The sequence below is a fragment of the Apostichopus japonicus genome, chromosome 8, assembly GCF_037975245.1.
Source record: "Apostichopus japonicus isolate 1M-3 chromosome 8, ASM3797524v1, whole genome shotgun sequence".
Classification (NCBI taxonomy): domain Eukaryota; kingdom Metazoa; phylum Echinodermata; class Holothuroidea; order Aspidochirotida; family Stichopodidae; genus Apostichopus; species Apostichopus japonicus.
Genome location: NC_092568.1, coordinates 34,822,527 through 34,844,024, shown reverse-complemented (window position 1 = coordinate 34,844,024; position 21,498 = coordinate 34,822,527). Strand labels below are relative to the sequence as shown.

The 21,498-nt window shown below is 37.0% G+C and overlaps 1 protein-coding gene and 1 long non-coding RNA gene across 5 annotated transcripts; one reads left to right on the top strand and one right to left on the bottom strand.

The window, feature by feature from the left end:
• Window positions 1–1,007: 1,007 nt before the first annotated feature.
• On the top strand, window positions 1,008–14,137 carry LOC139971740 (THO complex subunit 1-like). Of its 4 annotated transcripts, XM_071978460.1 has the most exons (5): window positions 1,008–1,507; window positions 1,668–1,799; window positions 3,335–3,582; window positions 13,032–13,131; window positions 13,587–14,137. In XM_071978460.1, exons 4-5 carry the CDS (start codon window positions 13,045–13,047, stop codon window positions 13,842–13,844), a joined length of 345 nt encoding a protein of 114 aa, XP_071834561.1. In that variant the 5' UTR covers window positions 1,008–1,507; window positions 1,668–1,799; window positions 3,335–3,582; window positions 13,032–13,044; the 3' UTR covers window positions 13,845–14,137. The 4 variants fall into 4 exon arrangements, with proteins under 4 accessions (XP_071834561.1, XP_071834560.1, XP_071834559.1 ...); XM_071978459.1 differs by lacking the exons at window positions 1,008–1,507; window positions 1,668–1,799 and having other exon boundaries at window positions 2,778–3,582; XM_071978458.1 differs by lacking the exons at window positions 1,008–1,507; window positions 1,668–1,799; window positions 3,335–3,582 and adding an exon at window positions 4,805–5,096 and having other exon boundaries at window positions 13,587–14,135.
• A 2,333-nt stretch (window positions 14,138–16,470) lies between these two features.
• On the bottom strand, window positions 16,471–19,032 carry LOC139971741 (uncharacterized). The gene is made up of 3 exons (XR_011794467.1): window positions 18,109–19,032; window positions 17,539–17,639; window positions 16,471–16,945 (listed from the first exon to the last, which is right to left on the bottom strand). It is a non-coding gene; the product is annotated as an uncharacterized lncRNA (long non-coding RNA).
• Between the last annotated feature and the right edge of the window lie 2,466 nt (window positions 19,033–21,498).

Sequence of the window (21,498 nt, the reverse complement as noted above, 5' to 3'; positions counted from 1 at the left end):
TAGATCGGTGGGTATGAGTTGATCTAAATGAGTGTTTGTTTAAAGGTAAAGGTGAAATTCCGTTATCATGCCTATTTCGTCATTTTTGTGATACAGTCAGTACGCGCGATATTGTAAGTATAACCTAATGTTAGCCCTTATGTTGTCAGGCTAGGTTAATCCAGATTCTTTTCCTGATGTGGAATTCATATACAGTACTGTAGCATGGACACTGCGAAGTTCGGACACCTAAGTATTCAACACCCCAAAACTATTTCTTCCTTTTATTGACAAATATGCCAGTACTTGCTTGCACACGGGTCATTTTGGAAAGAAAATATCTTGATCTTCGTACTTTTTGGTGTTCCGAACTTGACAATACTGACTATACTGACTATGACTTCTAGAATAGTCTAGCTAAATTATTAAGTTGAACCAGACCTAAGAAAGTGTATGCCTACAGTGTGTCATACCCTTACTTAGCAAAACCTAGACCTTTGCTAAATCAATGGCGCTTCTACTACTATCGAATGCGAGTTATTGTGGTGTATGGCAACTTCTGAGTGCACACCTAACAAAAGCCACACATTTATACACAGCATTTTTATACGCCTGGGTCAGCACACTTTAGACCCTGTAGATTGCCTTCGCCTTTAAAAAGACTAGGCCTAAGCTAACCAGTGGATATGTTAAGACCATTAGTGGTCTACGTGTTCGGGAAATGATTATAGGCTACTAGTGATTGACGACATTGAAAAAGAAAATATAGCTGTTGCATGTGATGCATTTATTATAGTGGCCTAGAATAACCTAGTGTAAAACTTACCAGGGCTAGGCTATGGCAATTAAGCTATATTAGGTTATATGTATTGATAATGTGAAATTGATTGAGTAATAATGACATTTAAATTTTATACTATTCATTTATAAAAAAAAATGAAACTCGTGTATGGTTAATCTTAATATAGACTTCACTTCAATCTAATTGGCCAACAATTAATGCTTTAGTGGAGGGGGGGGGGGGGGGTTGTACTGGTGTGTCAAACTCTAACAGGTTTTGGCTGAAATGTAAGGTAATAAGGCTAAGCCTATCCATGCGATGATATAGGTATAGTCCAGCCCTATTCACATGTAAGTTTTATCCACATGTGAAATGTATAATGAAACTCCACATAACTAGGTCACAGCTTTGCACTCCTTACTCCTTGCAATATAAAACAGACATGAATATGAATTGTTGGATTATTACATCTCATGCTGTTCTTATACTACGATTATACTCCCCAAACGTAAGTTTCGGAGCACTGTTAGTTAGGAAGATTATATTTCTATGTTTCTATGCACAGCAGATCATGAAATTGGTGTTAATCTCAATAAACTGAACTGCCCATGGCAGGGACTCCAGTTATGGCATGATTTTGTGAACATTAATAAAGGGACACTTTACAGTTTTCATTGGAGATGTCACTGCCCTACCATACATCTACTTAAAAGAGGAATGTTTACAATAGTACTCAGATATAAACTGGTAAGTATTCAAACATGGTACAAAACTCAAATAAAGACTTTTGGGATTAATTTTGTTTTACTTTTAAAATAAAATATTTCTAACAAATGTGACCAGCTTCTGTTAGGTGCAGAAATAAATACCTATTTTCTGCTGTTTTCATTTTGTTTTGGCATAAAAGAAGATTTGTCCCAAGAGGAGCTAACAGACATGAAAGAGTACAGTGCATAAAACACAACAACCTTGAACCTTCCATACCATTGCAAACTACATAAAAAAAACTGCTGGCTGCAGTTAACTTGGCCCTGGGATGGTAAGCACTGTTCAATATAATTCAACTAAATACTGTCAAGCAGAAGTAAAATATATCCATACCAAAATAATGATATGCTTAACTACAGAAGATTTGCCATTCAAATTTATATATCATTTTTATATAAAAACAAAGCAACAAGTGAACATGTTAGTTTATTTTGCTGCAATAATCATGCTGTATACCGTGGGCTGATCCTCTCTTTCTGGAAAAAATCGGAAACGATTACAGAAATCATTTTTCAATACCAGAGAATTCCCTCAACCCTACATGATTAATCAGGAACAGTTTCATACACATAAAATGTCTATAACTCTTCACTCATTGTTTTTACCAAGATTTAAAAGTTAACACGTCTTGAGAATGTTTGCGTCGGCTCAGAAAACCTTGCATCCCTAAAGAACTCGATGAAAACATTCACTTTAAGGTACCTCTACAGGAACGCACAATAGTTAGTTAAAATGGCCCCTGACAATCACTGGCTTGTGCACAAACCCATCAAATGATGAAAGCTGTAACTAGTATACAACAACACAATTATTGTCGAATTCTGAAGCGCGAAGTATGCCGTAAACTAGTTACCATATAGTTACAAACAACACCCTTTGTGTTCATTGATAACTATAGATTTCAAGAATCCTTCCAGACAATGATATGTGGGGCTATTAGCCAAGCAAATCACAATAAATTTAAAAACCACCATTGACTATTTTAGCAGGAAAATCTCTGTAATGGAATTGTTGTTAACAAAGTACTTGCGTTGATTGTTATTATTTTTTAGTTGTCAAACAAATTCAATCATCTATGCAAAGGATTGGGATTTTGGTTCTTTCGAGAAGAATTTGTGGTTTTTGAAAGAAAGACAGAAAGATATTCATTCAAAAAAACTGTTATGTTTTTCATAGGCCTAACTGTGAGTGAGTGTACTTTGGATTTGTTAACCCCAAAATGTAGGAGAAAGCAACTTAAAGGTTGTGTGTCCCTGGCTAAAAGTAAGACTACTCACTAAGTCCGATAGACATGGCCCGCGTAGCCTAACGTTACGGTACTCACCTACAAGGCTAAATACTTACGTACGGCTCTCGTGCAAGGCGCTCCATTTTAAAACTCCCAAGCGTTTGAAAATCGCAGGACGTACGTAACTATAACATACATAATAGTCCCTGGGCATATATTCAGCAACTTTAGTGCATACGATGTGTGCGAAGTACCACGTCAGGCAACTCAATAAGAATTTTTAAGTGCTTTCATTGTACAACCTAACAATCCTTAACATTTTCTTAAAAATGAGCCCTCGCTATGAGAGAACCTACCGCTCAGCACAAGTAGTTTTTGATACAACAAAGACATGCTTCATTTTGCCTTATATTAAACTACAACTCATGCTATCAAGTTAAAATTTCCACACAAAATTAGTTCCAAGGCTATTGCTACCATGTACAAGTTACTGGAACCATTGCAGTACCATATTGTCTTACTTCCATACACTGCCTCCTTTTAAAGTGTTGATTTGTATTGATTTATCTTCGCAAAAGATTGGTCACTTACTCTCCGCCAAGTGTAGAAGCATAACTTGAAGCCACTGCTGAAGTCTTCAACTATACATAAGAGGAATCTTCTTGAGATAGTGAAATTTTGCGGGCCACTTTTCGTTCTCTGTACATGACGATTCTGTTTTTTGTTCAGACGGCATATCATAACTGAAATAAGCTAATGTGTATGTGTCGCTTTCCCGCTTCAGTACAGGAGAGAGGAGACAAGATAAATCATGCATTCAATACGCGTGAGTATACGAGAGTATATATGTCTGTTATATTCAATATCTGAAATAACACTAGTATGTATCAGTAACCTGGGAGTAGGTAAATCTTATCAAATTACATAAATATATGGATGAATATTATAAACGTATGACGTTTGTGTATTGACTAAATGCAGTCGTTTAGTAAATCTACCACAGTCTGTATTTGATCATTACAGAGGGAGCATGTACTTTACACCGTATACTTATAAGTTGTTCTAATAAGTTACTTCGTTTTAAGAAGTTTGTTCATCTGTTTATGTATGGACCTTTTTGAACTTTCTAAGATGAGCTGATGTTTATACTGATATGTGGTAGAACTATTCCTATCACTTATAACAGTTCCAGTCAATTACTGACTGGCGAACACTTTTCAGTGACGTATGAGAAGCTAGGTAGTGGCCAGTTTAGGGATCTTCTCCAGAGAAACTTTGCATTGTAAATTCTGAGAGATGACACATAGCAGATTGGACCATCTTATTTCAATACTTAGCGCTTTCTTTAACCCTCCAATTTTGGACTAATTTGTTTTGACTTCAAACTGGTTCCTCAAAATCTCGACTATATATTATTGTAAACTGAATCCAGTATTCAATTTTTCTTTTGCAAACTACGACTATAGTATCTCGATATTTCGACGATATTGCGACCATTCCTTGATATTACGACTTTCTACGTCAAACGTTCGACTATTTAATTCCCTAAATATATATTGATTTTTCATTTACCCAAGCCCCCAACCCCCCAGAATCCCCCTCCCCCTCCCCCTCCCTGGACCGAAAACCCCCACCCCACCCCCTTAAACACACACACGCTGAATCCCGCTCTGGTTTAACGAACGGACCATATACACCGTTGCAATTTCTGTGTTTGCGCACAATATTCGTAAGGTGTGTCGATGTTTCTCCTTTTATTAGAGAAATTGTAAGGGAGAAAGTCGAAAATTCAATGGATTATAAGGTATATGATACCAAACATTAATGATTACATTTCCTGACATTCTTTTGTTAATACAAATGATCCAGCTGAACGATCAATCACGAAACGTTGTGCACCTGGTATCTCTATGGTTACTATAGCGGATGGCAGAAACACTACACTATCATCTTCATTTAACCAATATCATAAAAGCTGGTAAACAATCGGTCGTCTATAGTCCAATCCATATTTAAAACACACTTTCATTTGCATATATGTATATACTCATATACATATTATTGTCACATATTTACACGTTATGTATTGTCGTCTGATGATAGCCGCCGCACATGTACGAAACTCGAGTAACAACATGTTGTAGGTTACCATATACGTTTACTATATTATGTTCTTGATCTATACTTCTATGTATTGAGCACTTTTGCAGCAAGAAGTGAACAAATGAGACTTTGTTACGTGATAGACAGGGTTGTTTTGTGAGAGTTTGCAAGAAAAATTTAGTGATTGGATACACAATCGGACGGGTAGACATATCAAAACGACGATCCCGAAACAGTGTAAGTTCAACTTATATTTTAAACGGTAGGCTATGTATTTTCTGAGTTTGGTATGACTTGTCAGACTGAAATGGTGTGTACAAGTCACGTCATTCTTTGGAAGCTACGTATAGATATTGTGCAGGGTGGAGGGGTTATGAGTGTGAAGGTTGCAGTGCCCGCTCCCTGTCAAAACCACACTAAGTACCAAAATTGGTGCTATGTGGTGTTGCTGAGCGGATTCTCCCGTAGAATTTGTGATTTCCGGTTTGCGAACTGTGATTAGAGTTCTGTTCTTCAATGGTTTCGAATCAACTTTTAGCACCACGATAGCACTACGGTGATGATGAATTGGATTTTTTCAACTCCTAGGGACGCTACGTGCTGATTCCATGAGTATGAATGGGAACGACATTTACACTCAGGGGGGGGGGGTAGGAAGCTTCCAAAAAGTGGGCGGGGGGCACAACATGAGAGGGGCACTTTGTCGTTCCACAACCACCACTCGTTATGCTATAAACCGATAAACACCGGCCATATCACTTAAATATATATGATGTGTGTATGCTATCAATACTATTTATATTGAGATTGCTTATTGTTAACCGTGCTACAAATAGATATGGGATGCCATTTTAAGAATAGCATGTACAGACTAAAAACAAATAATTAAAATAACATCTTAAAATTAACAAAGGTTTAATATATCGAAAAGATAGTTCTTCATCAAAGGGGCACATTTTATTTGCCAGTAGGGCACATTTGCTATTTTGGAAAAAGTGGGGGCACGTGCCCCCAGTGCCCCCCCCCCACCTCCAGCTCCTACCCCCTGTCACACTTCTTGCTCGCTATTCTCTGTACACTGATCGAAACGGAGACGCTTCGTATAGGCCAGAGGTCATCCACAATCATCACATGGATAGGGTTCAATTGAGCTCATGTTGGCTTCCTTAATCCCTCTTGGGAAGCACTTAACATACACTGAAGAAGAATAAATCTTGACAAGCAAAGAAGATGACAACATTTAATATCGAAGTACAAGGGATTCGTGTCAGCTTTCTTATTCAATCCATGTACTAACTGGGAAGCCCCACATAGGACTAGGTCGAATGAGGACACTAGGTTGCGTTCCCTGGAAGATGAAGGAGAGCAACATTTGTACGACTACCTCGCTTTCATGCGCACCGATCGACGCTTCAGATATGACGGAGATCATCCACAAACATGGATAGGATTTTAAATAAGCTCCTGCCGGGTTCCTTTAACCCTTCGAAATTATAATAGTAAACTGAACAATTTGCTCAACTACAGATGTATACTATAGATCTGCACTACCAGGGGAGATGAAGACGTTTATACTATCGAAGCATAAAGGGATTCGTAGCAGCTTCCTAATTCAATGCATACACCACTGGCAGCACCAAATATAGGCTTGTACAGATTGTGAAACTGGCACATGTTCGCAGTTAAATTCTGAACAGAAAGCGAAATTCACTACAAGATTCTATTCCTAGCTTGCCACTTAAACGGTAAACGAAATATTCACAATTCTGAGTTTGTATATAATTAGTGGCATAGAAAGGAAGCGCCGTAAGTATTGCAGGTTCTCTTTCACATTGGAATTGATAAGTTTTGTTTGTGCGTAATAGCCAAGTAAATGAGAACCTATAGTAATCTTGCTACATTTTAAGTATACGGCTATTTCCTCTGTAGTGTGTATGTCCCTAGATAGTTCAAAGAATATCAGGTAAGCCTGAATGATCTAGCAACGCTGTAGAATGTATCCTAGTACGAAACGTATGTGTGCGTTTGGCGGGGGGTAGGGGGAGGGGTGGGGAGGGTGATTTAGCTGCCCACAGGTGATAATTGTGCAGGCTGCCTTTTGTCATATTTCTGATGGCTGCACCTACTTTCCATTTTCACTCTACCTATGTGTAATGTGTTTCTTACGTCCTGTGATATTGTTTTTACTTACGATTTGGACATTTTCTAGATCTGTTATCGTTTATCATGGAAAATGTGTTATTTTTACTACTGAATCCTTTTTCGCGAATCGGTATCTGTGTAACTGCTTCACGAGATGCGGTGCTATTGCAATGGACGCTGGTAAGAACGGTTGGCTGGTCATATTTCTCAGTGTGTTGGTTTCTATGCCAATTCAGGGAAAGCATAATATCTACAGTAAGTCTGAGCTACTGCGATACCAATTTGTCGAATGTCTTGTTGTTGTTATGGAAGCTGGTATGAACGCTTGGCTGATCATAACTAATGGGATGTGTTTCTCAGTGTGTTGGTTTCTATGCCAATTGAGTGAAAGCCGGTCTACAGTAAGTCTGAGCTACCCCGATATCGATGAGTGGGATGTTCTTTTCAAACTGTTTCTATTTACCGCCCTCCTCATTCACGGAGAAACGGTTTCACTGCGCTAATGTGATATCGACTGAGGACTTTAATACAATACCTGAAATTCTAATGCCTTGTTGTTGCTATGGAAGCTGGTATGAACGATTGGCTGATCACAACTGATGGGATGTGTTTCTCAGTGTGTTGGTTTCATACCAATTATGGGAAAGCCTGTCTACAGTAAGTCTGAGCTATTGCGATATCGACGGATGAGTGGGATGTTCTTTTCAAACTGTTTTCTATTTACTTCCCTTCTAATTCACGGAAAAACGGTTTCACTGCGCGAATGTGATATCGACTGAGGACTTTAATAAAAGACCTGAAAATTCTAATGCCTTGTTGTTGCTATGGAAGCTGGTATGAACGATTGGCTGATCACAACTGATGGGATGTGCACAGTCTAGCCTATAGAGTTAGATTGAGGATATAAGATGAAATCGACTTCGTGGTTGCATCTCATATCTTCAAGGGACTTTACGCAGTCTCTGTTGAAGTCCCCAAGTATATGCGACCTTGGATTCTCTCTCTGCAATCTAGTTAGTACGTTCCGTCACCCGATACTCGATTGCTTGTACAGTAACTGCTAATCATGTACCTGCTATGAGTATCGGCTGGTTCCTTAAAAATGCCATGACACGAAAAATGCAACTTATCGAGAGTAACTTCCTCTGAATCTATGAGAAAATCTTTGTTCAAAACTATCCTCATCACCTTGAAAACCTCAAGGACTAATTATTAATTAACGTTTTAATATTCGCATCCGAAAACAGATATCTGAGAATGCGATTTCACGACAAGACAATGATGACGTCATGTTAGGAACACAAGTGCCAAGCCCAGGCATGTACCGGATGCGCGACGATCATACCGTTCCATTTACACGCACATTTACACTGAGAGAACAACCACTGTATTACGCTATATCGTTAGAAATTTCAAGTTTGTTTTACAACTGTTGTAAATTATCCGAGAGAAATGCCGGTCCGCTGTGTTGTAGGGGCTGCATAAATGTCATAACCCATGCAATTAGCTTTCATCAATGGCCGAAGGACGAAAAAAACACGGCGATTATGACCAAGTTAGTCCACAACACCAGCGCCGATTTCACTGTGCCTAGCCAGTATGCAGCTCCGTATGAAGCGAACACTTCACGGAAGTATACTATGATCCCTCCTTTTTTATGAAATAAAACAAATGGACTTTAACGGTTCGACATAAAAGAGTCGTTCTACTGTCAAGTAATCCACAAAAAAAATACTCTGAAGACCAGATCGGGGAACATGAAACCTCCAATGGGGCAAGTGGCGATCCATTGGAGGTAGCGCGGCCGAGCACCAGCAGTACTAGTATTAGCGTTACTACACTGAAGTCGCAATGGACGAAGAGATTTTGCTGTATCATCTAAATTAACACCCCCTTCATTGCTCTATTGTATACATACATACATATATTGTATTGCTCTATTGTAACAAGCTATGAGGTTAGCTTCAGAAGTGATGGGTTACATCTTCTTGTGAAAAAATCTCAGTGCCCCAATTTATTTCTGGAATATGCTGGATCAGTTAGCAGGGCCGTCTCAACGCATGGGCCCACTGGGCCCTGACCCAGGGCCCCGCGATGTCAGGGGCCCACAATCGTAGAAAACTTATGTCTTAATCTGGGAGGAAAACTGATTGAATAGGCCATTATGCCTAATTGAATTCGATACTTGACAACTTGTGACGAGAGTTGGTGAAACACTTGAGAGTTTTACGTTAAATATTCGAATCTGAGTTGGCAACCCTGTAATATACAATGCCCCGAAGGCTTACAACACCAGACAACTCGGGTCCGCGGTCCGAGCACCAGTCTTTTTCTTTCAGTGAAATTCTCACCCAGGAGAATATATCCGGTAAGTTGATATTCATTTTCCATCACTTAAAATCGAATACCGTCATACTGTATATGGTCATTAATAAATGAGCCTTTCGGCACATCAATGATCAGGTGGAATTGATCCTAAATCTTATCTACTGTAATTACTTTGTGAGCTCTTTATTGGCATGTCTATGATGTCCTAGTAGTAGAAGTGAACTGCGCCTATGCTATGCGCGATGTCTAGACAACCCTTTACGTCCCAATGTATGAGTGTGTCATTCATTGGATAAACCATTTTGATTACCACGAATTACTCAAAGAATGCAAACAATTCAAGCACCACCTCGTCCTCGATGAAGAATGCACAACTCTCCCACATATCTACAGGAAACTCATTTCAGATCAATTGAAATACGTGTTCCCGAATATTGAAATTGCCCTCTTTCCATAAACAGTATCATTCTTATATTACACTAATGTAATTTGTGACATCAAAGGAGGTTTACAGAAAAACAACTTACATGATTTTTTTTTACTTTAAGCCTACAAAGCAGCATGTCCATCACTATCAATCGTTGTTGTGACAAATTAATTAGAAAAATAACCCAGAAGCAAATACAATAAAGGGTAATTTAAACCAAGAAACACTGCACGACGCAACTCACATGCAAAAATGTTACCCATGCACAACGACACGTACAACACTGACAGTCAACGTGAAACACAGCATCACACGCATTAAAACAATCGAAGACCATTAACAGGGTGTACTGCTGAGTTTCTGAAGACAGATAGTAAAACAAACCAACTGTTGCTGAAGAAACAAAGTCTAAACATTCGAGAGTTCTGCTGCCTCCATTGGTCTTAATTATTACTTTTCTGTCAAATATCATTGGTGATATGGATATTTTGGCTCCCAGATTAAAGGTACGAAGTAAACGTCTGGGAGGTAAATGCGCCTAAAAAGGTCAATGCCCGTTCCCTTATGCACAGATTATATGACATCACGGTCACGCCAATACTTGTGTCAAAATGCTTCAAAACATGCCTTTTCTTTCATTTTTGATGTTGGGTCTGGAAAATAACCTTTCCATCCTGAATTAAAAGTCTTGAATTTCAATATATCAACACTGAGGGTACCCTGACGGATTGATAATCCAACACAATCGTAGAAAAGAAAAGGTGTTTCTGGAGGAATTCTTCAACCAAGGCTTCCTATACAATGAGTTTTCTCCTGGCAACTTGAATCCAGAGTAATGACCATTGGCTGGAAACTCACTTCTGATCCTTTGGACTGAACATGATGGTAGCACAACCCTGACGTGTCTTGCTAGGAACCCCCAGTACCATTGAACCTGTTGACCGTAGGCTATGTACCTGTACTGACTGGGGGGAAAAATATGAAAGTTCAAAATGTATAAATGTTGGCCCATGATGTCCAAAATAACAAGCAAGAATACAATGTACAGTAATGGTTACATTTGTTGTAATTTTACACCTTCCATGTATCATGAAACATTCTTTTGTTTCAAAAAATTGATTTGCAAAACTCCAGGCCAAAGTACTAGCCTAGTAATAATGAGTATGAAATAACACATATGCCTACCTAGCATGGCTGCATAATGCAACTTAAACCCCCGAGCCAAACTTTCAGTATGCAACCAACCCTACTACTCCAATTAAGTATATGTACATGTATGAATACATAGCAACACACTGTACATATGGGTTGTAAGTTACCGTAACACAACGAACAATACGGTTTAGGGAGTTCCGCGAATTCCAACAACACATGCACAAAATGGACTGGATTTTGTTTTTAAATGCTTCGTTAATAAATTCTTACCACGTTGTATGCTCCTAACAATCGTTTCGAACGGGTTTTTTCTTCGATATTTTGTGGAGCTTCAATTTCGGCTTGTTTAACAGGCTCGAACTGATACGGTTCTAACACCTCAGGTCCACCCTCAACGTTCGGTTCAATATTGCCATGATCATCGCCTTCACTCTCTGCTTCGAATATGAGAAAGGGCACTCTAATTATAGCCCAATTTCACTGCCTGGCGAAGAACCACTATCACTTTGAACTTCGGTTGCGCAATTGCTTCTGGATCCGCCATTTCACAGGAAATTTTGATTTGATATCGCACTTGTGATCAGTGTTTTGTTTAGTAGCTACTAGTGGTATGTGTACTTGTCTAAGGTGTAAGTGAATGGTATGTTCGGAGGATCGTAAACAGCGACAACAAATGTTCATAACATGACGTCAAATGACGTCATGCGAATCGGAAAACAAAATCGAGTAAACAAAGTTTCAAACGCCGAAGAGGGTAAATTCATTCTCGGTTTTCCCCTTGAAAAATCAAGTTTTAAACTGGCAGATTGGTTGATACATGTTCAAGAGAACATTCTTTGATGGTTCCCAAAAATAAAGGACTTCGTGTCATGGCCACTTTAATGTTTGTCGGCTGTTGTAAAATTTGCCAAAGGTCTCGCGGCCACATAGCACTAGTGTAATAGTTATATTTTACGTGGGCAAACTCGGGTGAGAGTAGTTTAGTACACCCAAGGTACCGGTAGTTTATATTTTTACATCTTAGTTAACTTAAATTTTCAAGTTTTATAACAACCAATATGCCAAAAAAGATGTCGTCTGCAGATAGGTTGTTGTTGTCCAATGAACACATAGTCGAAATGAACTTGTTCATTGTTTATTTTGATGTAGGCGGTTGGTTGATTTTGTTACTTTGTTAAGAAATTCTCTTCGTTCTCTTTTTCCCGTTCTTGTTTGAACATAGCTTGTTGTTGATTACTTCAATGCTGTTGTTCAATTTATATTTGGTGACTAATACTACGTCATCCACGAGGTTGCCGGTTTTCGGTCATTTTATCATTTTGTGGTATGCACGTCATAGTCAAAATGCTGTTTTTGGTTAAATGGCCTTTCACTTCGACAAAATGATATCATTAGTCACGGAGGCTCAATCAAAGAAGATTTCCACCTATTTTGAAGTCCATCAACCTTGTCGTTACAGAGAATTTCTGGAACCGTTGTCCCAAAAAGTTAGCCATAATCTGGTATCTTACAAGGATTTGACTGATTCAGCCATGTTGTCATTTTGGTATCGCGTAATGGCCAAACTACTGTCTTTGGTTATTTGATCTTTAACCTCTGACCATATGATAAACAAGATGCCAACCAACTGCAAACCACCTCAACAGTTCGAATCTAAAAAAAAAAAAACACTTTCTCCAAACCACCACGGTGCCGTTCGGCTACTCACTAGAAGCGAAACCCAAATTATTATGAAATAAACGAATTGATGCAACTTTCTGTTAATCCTGCAAGCAATTTTCGAAACAATAGATAATTTAGTAGGAAGGATTGACTACCCTGGCACTCTAACACGTATGCTCTATAGAGTTTTTCTGCTTCTCATTATTAATTTTGTGAGTATATGCACAGAGCTAGCTTTGCTCTAACTTGCTAAAACCAACTATTGGTTGTTTCTCACCCAATTCCTGAGAACGTTACAATCGAATAATCATTTTTGACTCACTACGGAACGTTCTGTTTCGTGAACACAAAATCCACAAGATTGCCTTATTGTGATCATCATGTTCACTTTGACAATATAATTTTTACAAAATATAGTATGGGGATTTTTATTGTATCTTCACCATTGTCATTTGCAGCTTACGGCCAAACATGGCAAAAGTGAACCAAGCCACGCAGGATCAGGATATGTACGACGAACAGGCTCTCGAAGAGCAAGTCACTGAAGTTGAGCTACGGGTTAGTAAATACAAATAAAGCATTTGTTACTAAACCAAGTTTCCTGTATAAGCAGAATTGTAACGAGGAAATTTTCCTGACACAAATCAAGGTACTGATTCTAGCCAATGTACTAGTTTTGCGACAGAAATAGCTGTTAATTACTATTTAAAACTTATGTCGGGTTTTCGTAATGAATATAAATAATGTGATTTTGTGTGGTACTCAAATGTCTGTTTAACCTGGCAAATGATACTGTCGATCATACCAGTTAGCGGCGATGCACTCTTCGCCTATGGTACCGTATTGCAAACAAATAAGACACAGGGTTACATCTGCTCCGGATTGTATAATAAGTTGCTCGATAGAGTTTTGACAAGAAGTATGGTTTTCAGCCCAATAAGCCTTCTGTATTTGGCCGTCAGTTAAGGTCGTCATGGAGACACACAACAAACTTTGATTCTTATGTTTGCCAGGATATTGCCCCTGGAATCGCCAATGAGAGGATGAATGTAGCTGCAAATCTCGGATTGGAAGACCATGAAATTGCTATAGTTGAAGCAGATCGCGATAAAGCAGGCCAGGGAGGTATCCGGGAAAAGGCCTTCCAGATGCTCCTCAAGTGGAGAAGATGCAATGGGCAACATGCCACGAAAAGGATCTTAATTGATGCACTAAGAGTCTCGGGATATCAGGATGTCGCGGAAGAACTAGAAAGAAATAATATCAAATGAAAAGAAGTCATCATGATTCTTCACATTTAACATAAACATTGTAACTTTAAAATTGCAATAATAACTGTGTGAAACCTTGAATCAATTTATATTTATTTTTATTGAGACTGCGTGACGGGTTGAGGGGGGGGGGGTGGTAGATGAAGACATTTCGCACACAATTGTATTTTACTGTATTACTCAAGCAATGGAACAAATGATTTAAAGACAGCAAATAGGCATATCTTCACGTGATGCCGTATCCAAGCAAGTCAAATTTATGATAGGAATAAACTAGTAGATGAAGACATTTCGCACACAATTGTATTTTACTGTATTACTCAAGCAATGGAACTAGAAAGAACTTTGATTCTTATGTTTGCCAGGATATTGCCCCTGGAATCGCCAATGAGAGGATGAATGTAGCTGCGAATCTCGGATTGGAAGACCATGAAATTGCTATAGTTGAAGCAGATCGCGATAAAGCAGGCCAGGGAGGTATCCGGGAAAAGGCCTTCCAGATGCTCCTAATAACTGTGTGAAACCTTGAATCAATTTATATTTATTTTTATTGAGACTGCGTGACGGGTTGAGGGGGGGGGGGGGTGGTAGATGAAGACATTTCGCACACAATTGTATTTTACTGTATTACTCAAGCAATGGAACAAATGATTTAAAAACAGCAAATAGGCATATCTTCACGTGATGCCGTATCCAAGCAAGTCAAATTTATGATAGGAATAAACTGGTAGATGAAGGGTTGGTGTACTCGAAATAAATAGACCTCATTAATACTTTTAGTATTTTCTTCTTGTGCACTCTAAATTTGATATCGATCTTTCATTCCGGCTGATCATAGGATGTTTCTTGTTAGCGGTTTGTATACGTACATTGAGTACCATTTGCAGGCAGTTGTCTTACACCTGACTTTATAAACTATTTTGTCACGTCATTGAAATTAGCATACAAAGATTAATCAAAAAGGATCTACGTGTACTCTCTTGATTCCTTAAATAAAGAATGGGTTTGAACAATAACCAATCAGTATTTAGATGTAACAGTCCAAGAAAATGGAATGATTTTAACGATCGTAACTTTTCTACAGCTGCTGCTAACCTCAAAATATTCACTTTAAAATATGATATAATTCAAAAATGTTCCTGTAAGCTTAAGTTGATGATAACGTTGGCTCTTCAGTGTGTAGAACTGTGTGGAAAATATACACAAAGAAGCAATATTTCGATATTTTGTCACTTTTATTCGGTGGCGCCATGTATCTAACCATGCATCTAATAAACAGAGAGCAAAATCCAAACCAAGAGGACAGTGGAAATGAATATTCACCGGACTTTATGCCCGCCTGTCCTGGTTAATATCAATGGGTATTCATCTCATTTCTGGTCAAATTAACCAACATTTCCTGGTTGATGCTAATACATCCTGGTTAATATCATGCAATATTTCACCTCTTTCCTGGTCAAATTTACCACTTTTCCTGGTTGGTGCTAATACTCTCCTGGTTAATATCACAGAGTGTACCACCCCTTTCTGGTTAAATTAAACAACATTTCCTGGTTGATGTCACCATTATCCTGGTTAATTATTCTGATTTTCCACCTCAATCCTGGTTAAATCACCCCTTTTCCTTGTTAATACTATTTGGTATGCCACTTTATTCTCCATTTAAATTGAGAAAAAGCAAACATAAATTATAAACAACATCAATGTTACTGATAGCTAACTTTATTTGCAACTTCATTACTTTTGAATTTTGAGTACTAAGTGAACTTTCGCAATTTAGTTAAATTAATTTCTCAAATATTTATACAATGAATTAATATAAGAAATGCAATACTGAAATCAACATTTTGAGGACAAATTTATAGCATACCCATCGTCACATGCTGAAGCTCTGATTGCTCGACATCAACTGTGAAATGTAACAGGGATACCAAGACCTTGATCAGCACTTTTGCACAAGAATACAACTTGAAAATCACTTGAACAGTTTTCAGTACAGAACAAGAAATAGACTCTATAACTGTTACTTGAAAAACTTGATCAAAGACAAAATTTAGCCCTGTGTCAGTACCTTTTTTGTCTTTAATGGTATGCTGTATTAGCGCCACATATGCTAGATATTCAAATGTGGTCACCTTTGGTCAGAATTCTTAAACTGTTTTTATTACAACCTTTGAGGAAATTTTCCCATTCAGTCATCTTGTGTGTTCCTTAAAAATGTCTGAGAACAATTGGAGAGTAAAGACCTCCAGGAAGGTACTTTTTGAAACTTCTTGCCATTATAGCGTGTTATAATTTGGGGCCTATACTGACTACCATTAAACTACTTAGGAAGGTCTTAGAAGATCTATGTTCACATTGTTGTTGATAAGGATGACCTAATACCAAATTTATTTTCTTAATTTAATTGTTTACTTATTTGTAATTAATTAATATTTTTAATTTGATTACAATTATATTTTACCACTTTTCACAGGCAAACCGAACATCTGCAAGACAATGATTAGGCTTCAAACGATACCATTAATGTTTTAGTCATAAGCTCATCCTTGGACCTCACATACTTGTGCAAATGATTTTAACTCCAATAGAAAGTGGTAAGTTAAGCTTATTATAATCACAAGAAAGATTAATTAGGAAAGATTTTGAGCTAACAGTTTAGTAGTTAAAGAATAGACCAAAGTGTCCTTGAACATGAAATTTCTGAAACTCCGACCCCGAATGACCATAATTATGATCACTTTTTGCATACATCCATATGTCCATCCATGGACTCAGGAAGAAGCGTTTCCAAGCAATTAACTAAACCGACCCCTAAATGACCTTTAAGTACTGCCTTTGACATAAAATTCATGAGCACTTCCACATGTCTCTTCATCACAGGCCATCTCTATGCAAGTTGAAGTTGTACAAACAAGTATTATCAAGTGTGGACAGAGAGATGAATTGAAATGCAAAACATCAAATTGTTTCTCATAAAAACAGCTACAATCACATTCTTGATCATCCAAACCAAAGACATCCTTCTACTACTGCAAAGCTGTGTTACTTGGTAGCCTCTTTCAATTTCTCATATTTTACCTCTTCCAGTGTGTACCAATCTGGGAAAGGAAAGAAACAAATGGTGTGTTAACGAACTAGAATGAAAAAGAAGATTAATCGCTTTCTTCAGTCTACTAGTTTGTGCCAAACTTTTTGAAACCTTATTTGTGATCAGTTTCAGTTGTAGAAAAGGAATAAATTGCATTAGCCTGTCTTTTATAGCAAGTTCAGGAACAGACTGTGTTGGCAGCCAATTAAAGATTAAAGATTCTTCATGGTCGTTTCCTCAGATCTTTTTCGACAAACAAGAAAATGAAGATTTAAGTACACACAGCCTGTGTTCGTGAACTTGACATACCAATTGCATAATAGGCGAAGGTCAAATGTGTAAGTGTACATAACACGATAGTCGCTTGGAGCTAAATGAGTCAATAGTGTTATTTACAGCACTCAGCCTATAGTCAAACCAAAGGGTGTGATACTGGTTTAACATTGTTTCTGTTGTCATTTTATGGTAGATGAAGGTAGGAGCACTAAAAGCTCTCTATCAAGCAAACAGATCTTAACTGGTTCCACTTTACCAATAATTAGTGGGCTATCAGCTAGCACAATTCCATGTAGATTAAACTTAAGTCTAAAAAATAAAACTTACTTGTTTTACATGTATGAATGATTGCATGGATGCACCCTTGCACCCTTCGATGTTGAAATTCCCCAAAACAACAGAGTGACAAAAGAAAATGCCAAGTTCATCTGCAACAAAAGATTTGTGAAATTGTTTAAATTTGCAATAGTAAAATAACATTCACTGAAAGTTTACATCTTCTCCCAACCTTCCCCTACCCCCCCCCCCCCCTTCCAAGATAGTCAAGGTAACTCACTGCTCTGTGACAACAATTTTAAAAAGGACTGACACTTACTGAAGGCCATGGTCACACTTTTCGTTTATACCATGGAGAAATAAAACTAGAAGTCTGAGACTTGCCATCTGCAATGCAGAATGTAGGATATGCTTTAGAATAGTGTACAATTATATTTTGTACCTCTATTGACCTCTACATGCATAACTTATACATGGTATCAATCACCTTGCAACTCATTTTTGTGTTGGACTCTTGACTTGATGGTATGAGTTGTAGTTGCTCAACTTGTGTATAGAGATATTTTACTTAATAGTAATACTCAACAGTATTCAGTTGCAATTACATTGAACAACACTTACCATCATTGGGCTAAGTAAACTGCAGCCTACAGATTATTCGATAATGGAAGGCTCAAGGTTGTGTGTTTCTTGTACTCTGTCATGGCTGTTAGCTCCTCTTGGTACAAATCTTCCATTTCTGCCAAACAAAATAACACATAACAGCAGAAAGAGTTATTTGTTTCTGCACCTAACAGAAGCCGGTCACGTGTGTTAGTAAATAGTTTCAAAGTAAAACAAAATTAATACATTAACGGTCTTTATTTGAGTTTTGTACCATGTTTAAATACTTATCAGTTTGTATCTATACAAACATTCTCTCCCATGAAAACTGTATATGTGTCCCCTCTTGAATGTTCAGAAAATCAATGCCATAAGGAAAACTGTTATGGGCAGCTCACTTTATTGAGATTTACACCAATTTCATGATCTGCTGTGATATAAATGGAACCATAATATGCCTTACTGTAAATGTGTCCCTTTTTTAATGTTCAGAAAATCAATGCTATATCTTATAAGGAGTCCCTGCTATGGGCAGTTCAGTTTATTGAGATTAACACCAAATTCATGATCTGCTGTGCATAATATGGAAATATAATCTGCCTCACTGACAGTGCTTCAAAACTTACCTCTGAGGAGTATAATTGTAGAATAAGAACAACATAAGATTTAATAAAACTCATTTCTGTTTTATAGTGTGAGACTTATAACATTAGGAGTGCAAAGCTGTGACCTAGTAATGTGGTGTTTCATTTTTACATTTCTCATGTGGATAAAACTTCTTTGTCACTGGGCTTAGGCTATACCTATATCATTGCATGGGTAGGCCTAGCCTGATTAATTTCAGCCAAAATTTGTTTAAGTTTGACAAACAAGTACCCCCCCCCCCTAATTTACATTGAAGTATAGTCTATAATGAGATTAACCATACACAGGTTTCTTGGTTTTTATAAATGAATATTACAAAATTATCATTATTTAAATTAAATTTCATATTATCAATGCATTATAACCTAAATTTACAAATAAAGCTTAACTGGTTATAGGGTCATTCCGTGTCAAATCACGGATGGCTGTTGCTGCACCGTCTCCAAAAATTCCCAATTTTTTTGTATGATTGGACCACCATAAAATAAGCATATTCTGAAAATTTCAATTGCATTGTTTACAATTGGCCGATTTATCACACTTTGAATTTCCGCAATTTGTGAATATTACAAAATTATCATTATTTAAATTAAATTTCATATTATCAATGCATTATAACCTAAATTTACAAATAAAGCTTAACTGGTTATAGGGTCATTCCGTGTCAAATCACGGATGGCTGTTGCTGCACCGTCTCCAAAAATTCCCAAATTTTTTGTATGATTGGACCACCATAAAATAAGCATATTCTGAAAATTTCAATTGCATTGTTTACAATTGGCCGATTTATCACACTTTGAATTTCCGCAATTTGTGAATATTACAAAATTATCATTGTTTAAATTAAATTTCATATTATCAATGCATTATAACCTAAATTTACAAATAAAGCTTAACTGGTTATAGGGTCATTCCGTGTCAAATCACGGATGGCTGTTGCTGCACCGTCTCCAAAAATTCCCAAATTTTTTGTATGATTGGACCACCATGAAATAAGCATATTCTGAAAATTTCAATTGCATTGTTTACAATTGGCCGATTTATCACACTTTGAATTTCCGCAATTTGTGAATATTACAAAATTATCATTATTTAAATTAAATTTCATATTATCAATGCATTATAACCTAAATTTACAAATAAAGCTTAACTGGTTATAGGGTCATTCCGTGTCAAATCACGGATGGCTGTTGCTGCACCGTCTCCAAAAATTCCCAAATTTTTTGTATGATTGGACCACCATAAAATAAGCATATTCTGAAAATTTCAATTGCATTGTTTACAATTGGCCGATTTATCACACTTTGAATTTCCGCAATTTGTGAATATTACAAAATTATCATTATTTAAATTAAATTTCATATTATCAATGCATTATAACCTAAATTTACAAATAAAGCTTAACTGGTTATAGGGTCATTCCGTGTCAAATCACGGATGGCTGTTGCTGCACCGTCTCCAAAAATTCCCAAATTTTTTGTATGATTGGACCACCATAAAATAAGCATATTCTGAAAATTTCAATTGCATTGTTTACAATTGGCCGATTTATCACACTTTGAATTTCCGCAATTTGTGAATATTACAAAATTATCATTGTTTAAATTAAATTTCATATTATCAATGCATTATAACCTAAATTTACAAATAAAGCTTAACTGGTTATAGGGTCATTCCGTGTCAAATCACGGATGGCTGTTGCTGCACCGTCTCCAAAAATTCCCAATTTTTTTGTATGATTGGACCACCATAAAATAAGCATATTCTGAAAATTTCAATTGCATTGTTTACAATTGGCCGATTTATCACACTTTGAATTTCCGCAATTTGTGAATATTACAAAATTATCATTATTTAAATTAAATTTCATATTATCAATGCATTATAACCTAAATTTACAAATAAAGCTTAACTGGTTATAGGGTCATTCCGTGTCAAATCACGGATGGCTGTTGCTGCACCGTCTCCAAAAATTCCCAATTTTTTTGTATGATTGGACCACCATAAAATAAGCATATTCTGAAAATTTCAATTGCATTGTTTACAATTGGCCGATTTATCACACTTTGAATTTCCGCAATTTGTGAATATTACAAAATTATCATTATTTAAATTAAATTTCATATTATCAATGCATTATAACCTAAATTTACAAATAAAGCTTAACTGGTTATAGGGTCATTCCGTGTCAAATCACGGATGGCTGTTGCTGCACCGTCTCCAAAAATTCCCAAATTTTTTGTATGATTGGACCACCATAAAATAAGCATATTCTGAAAATTTCAATTGCATTGTTTACAATTGGCCGATTTATCACACTTTGCATTTCCGCAATTTGTCGCCACCATGGCATTTTTGCATTTTCTTCACTTTTGAGGTCTCATTTCTCAGCAAATAAACATTCTACTACCTTTCTTTTACAGATGCCTATAGAGTCTATCCCAAAGAACAGGAAAATAGGCTACAAAAATATTGTCTTGTTGAGTTAGGTCAACTTAAAGGTGTCAAAATATTCGATTTTTGTACTTTTCACTAAAAATGTGCCATTTTAAACCATTGCTTCAGGGTACTTGATTCCTTCAGAGGTTTTTATATCTAGTACAAACAATACACAATAATGATTACAATGCTTTTCTATAATATGTTCGCAGGTTGTGCAACTCTAAAGTTGCTATTTCATGCTGCGATTCAGCATGAGTTAGGGATTTCGATGCCAATTTTTTACCAAAGTAACTATGTTAGAGCTGTCAGAGTTTTATACTT

What these genes read in the sequence shown, in the direction of transcription:
- LOC139971740 (XM_071978460.1), top strand. Translation starts at nt 13,045, where the DNA reads ATGGCAAAAGTGAACCAAGCCACGCAGGATCAGGATATGTACGACGAA. An exon ending in TCACTGAAGTTGAGCTACGG is followed by an intron (nt 13,132 to 13,586) that starts GTTAGTAAATAC and finishes TATGTTTGCCAG; the next exon opens with GATATTGCCCCTGGAATCGC.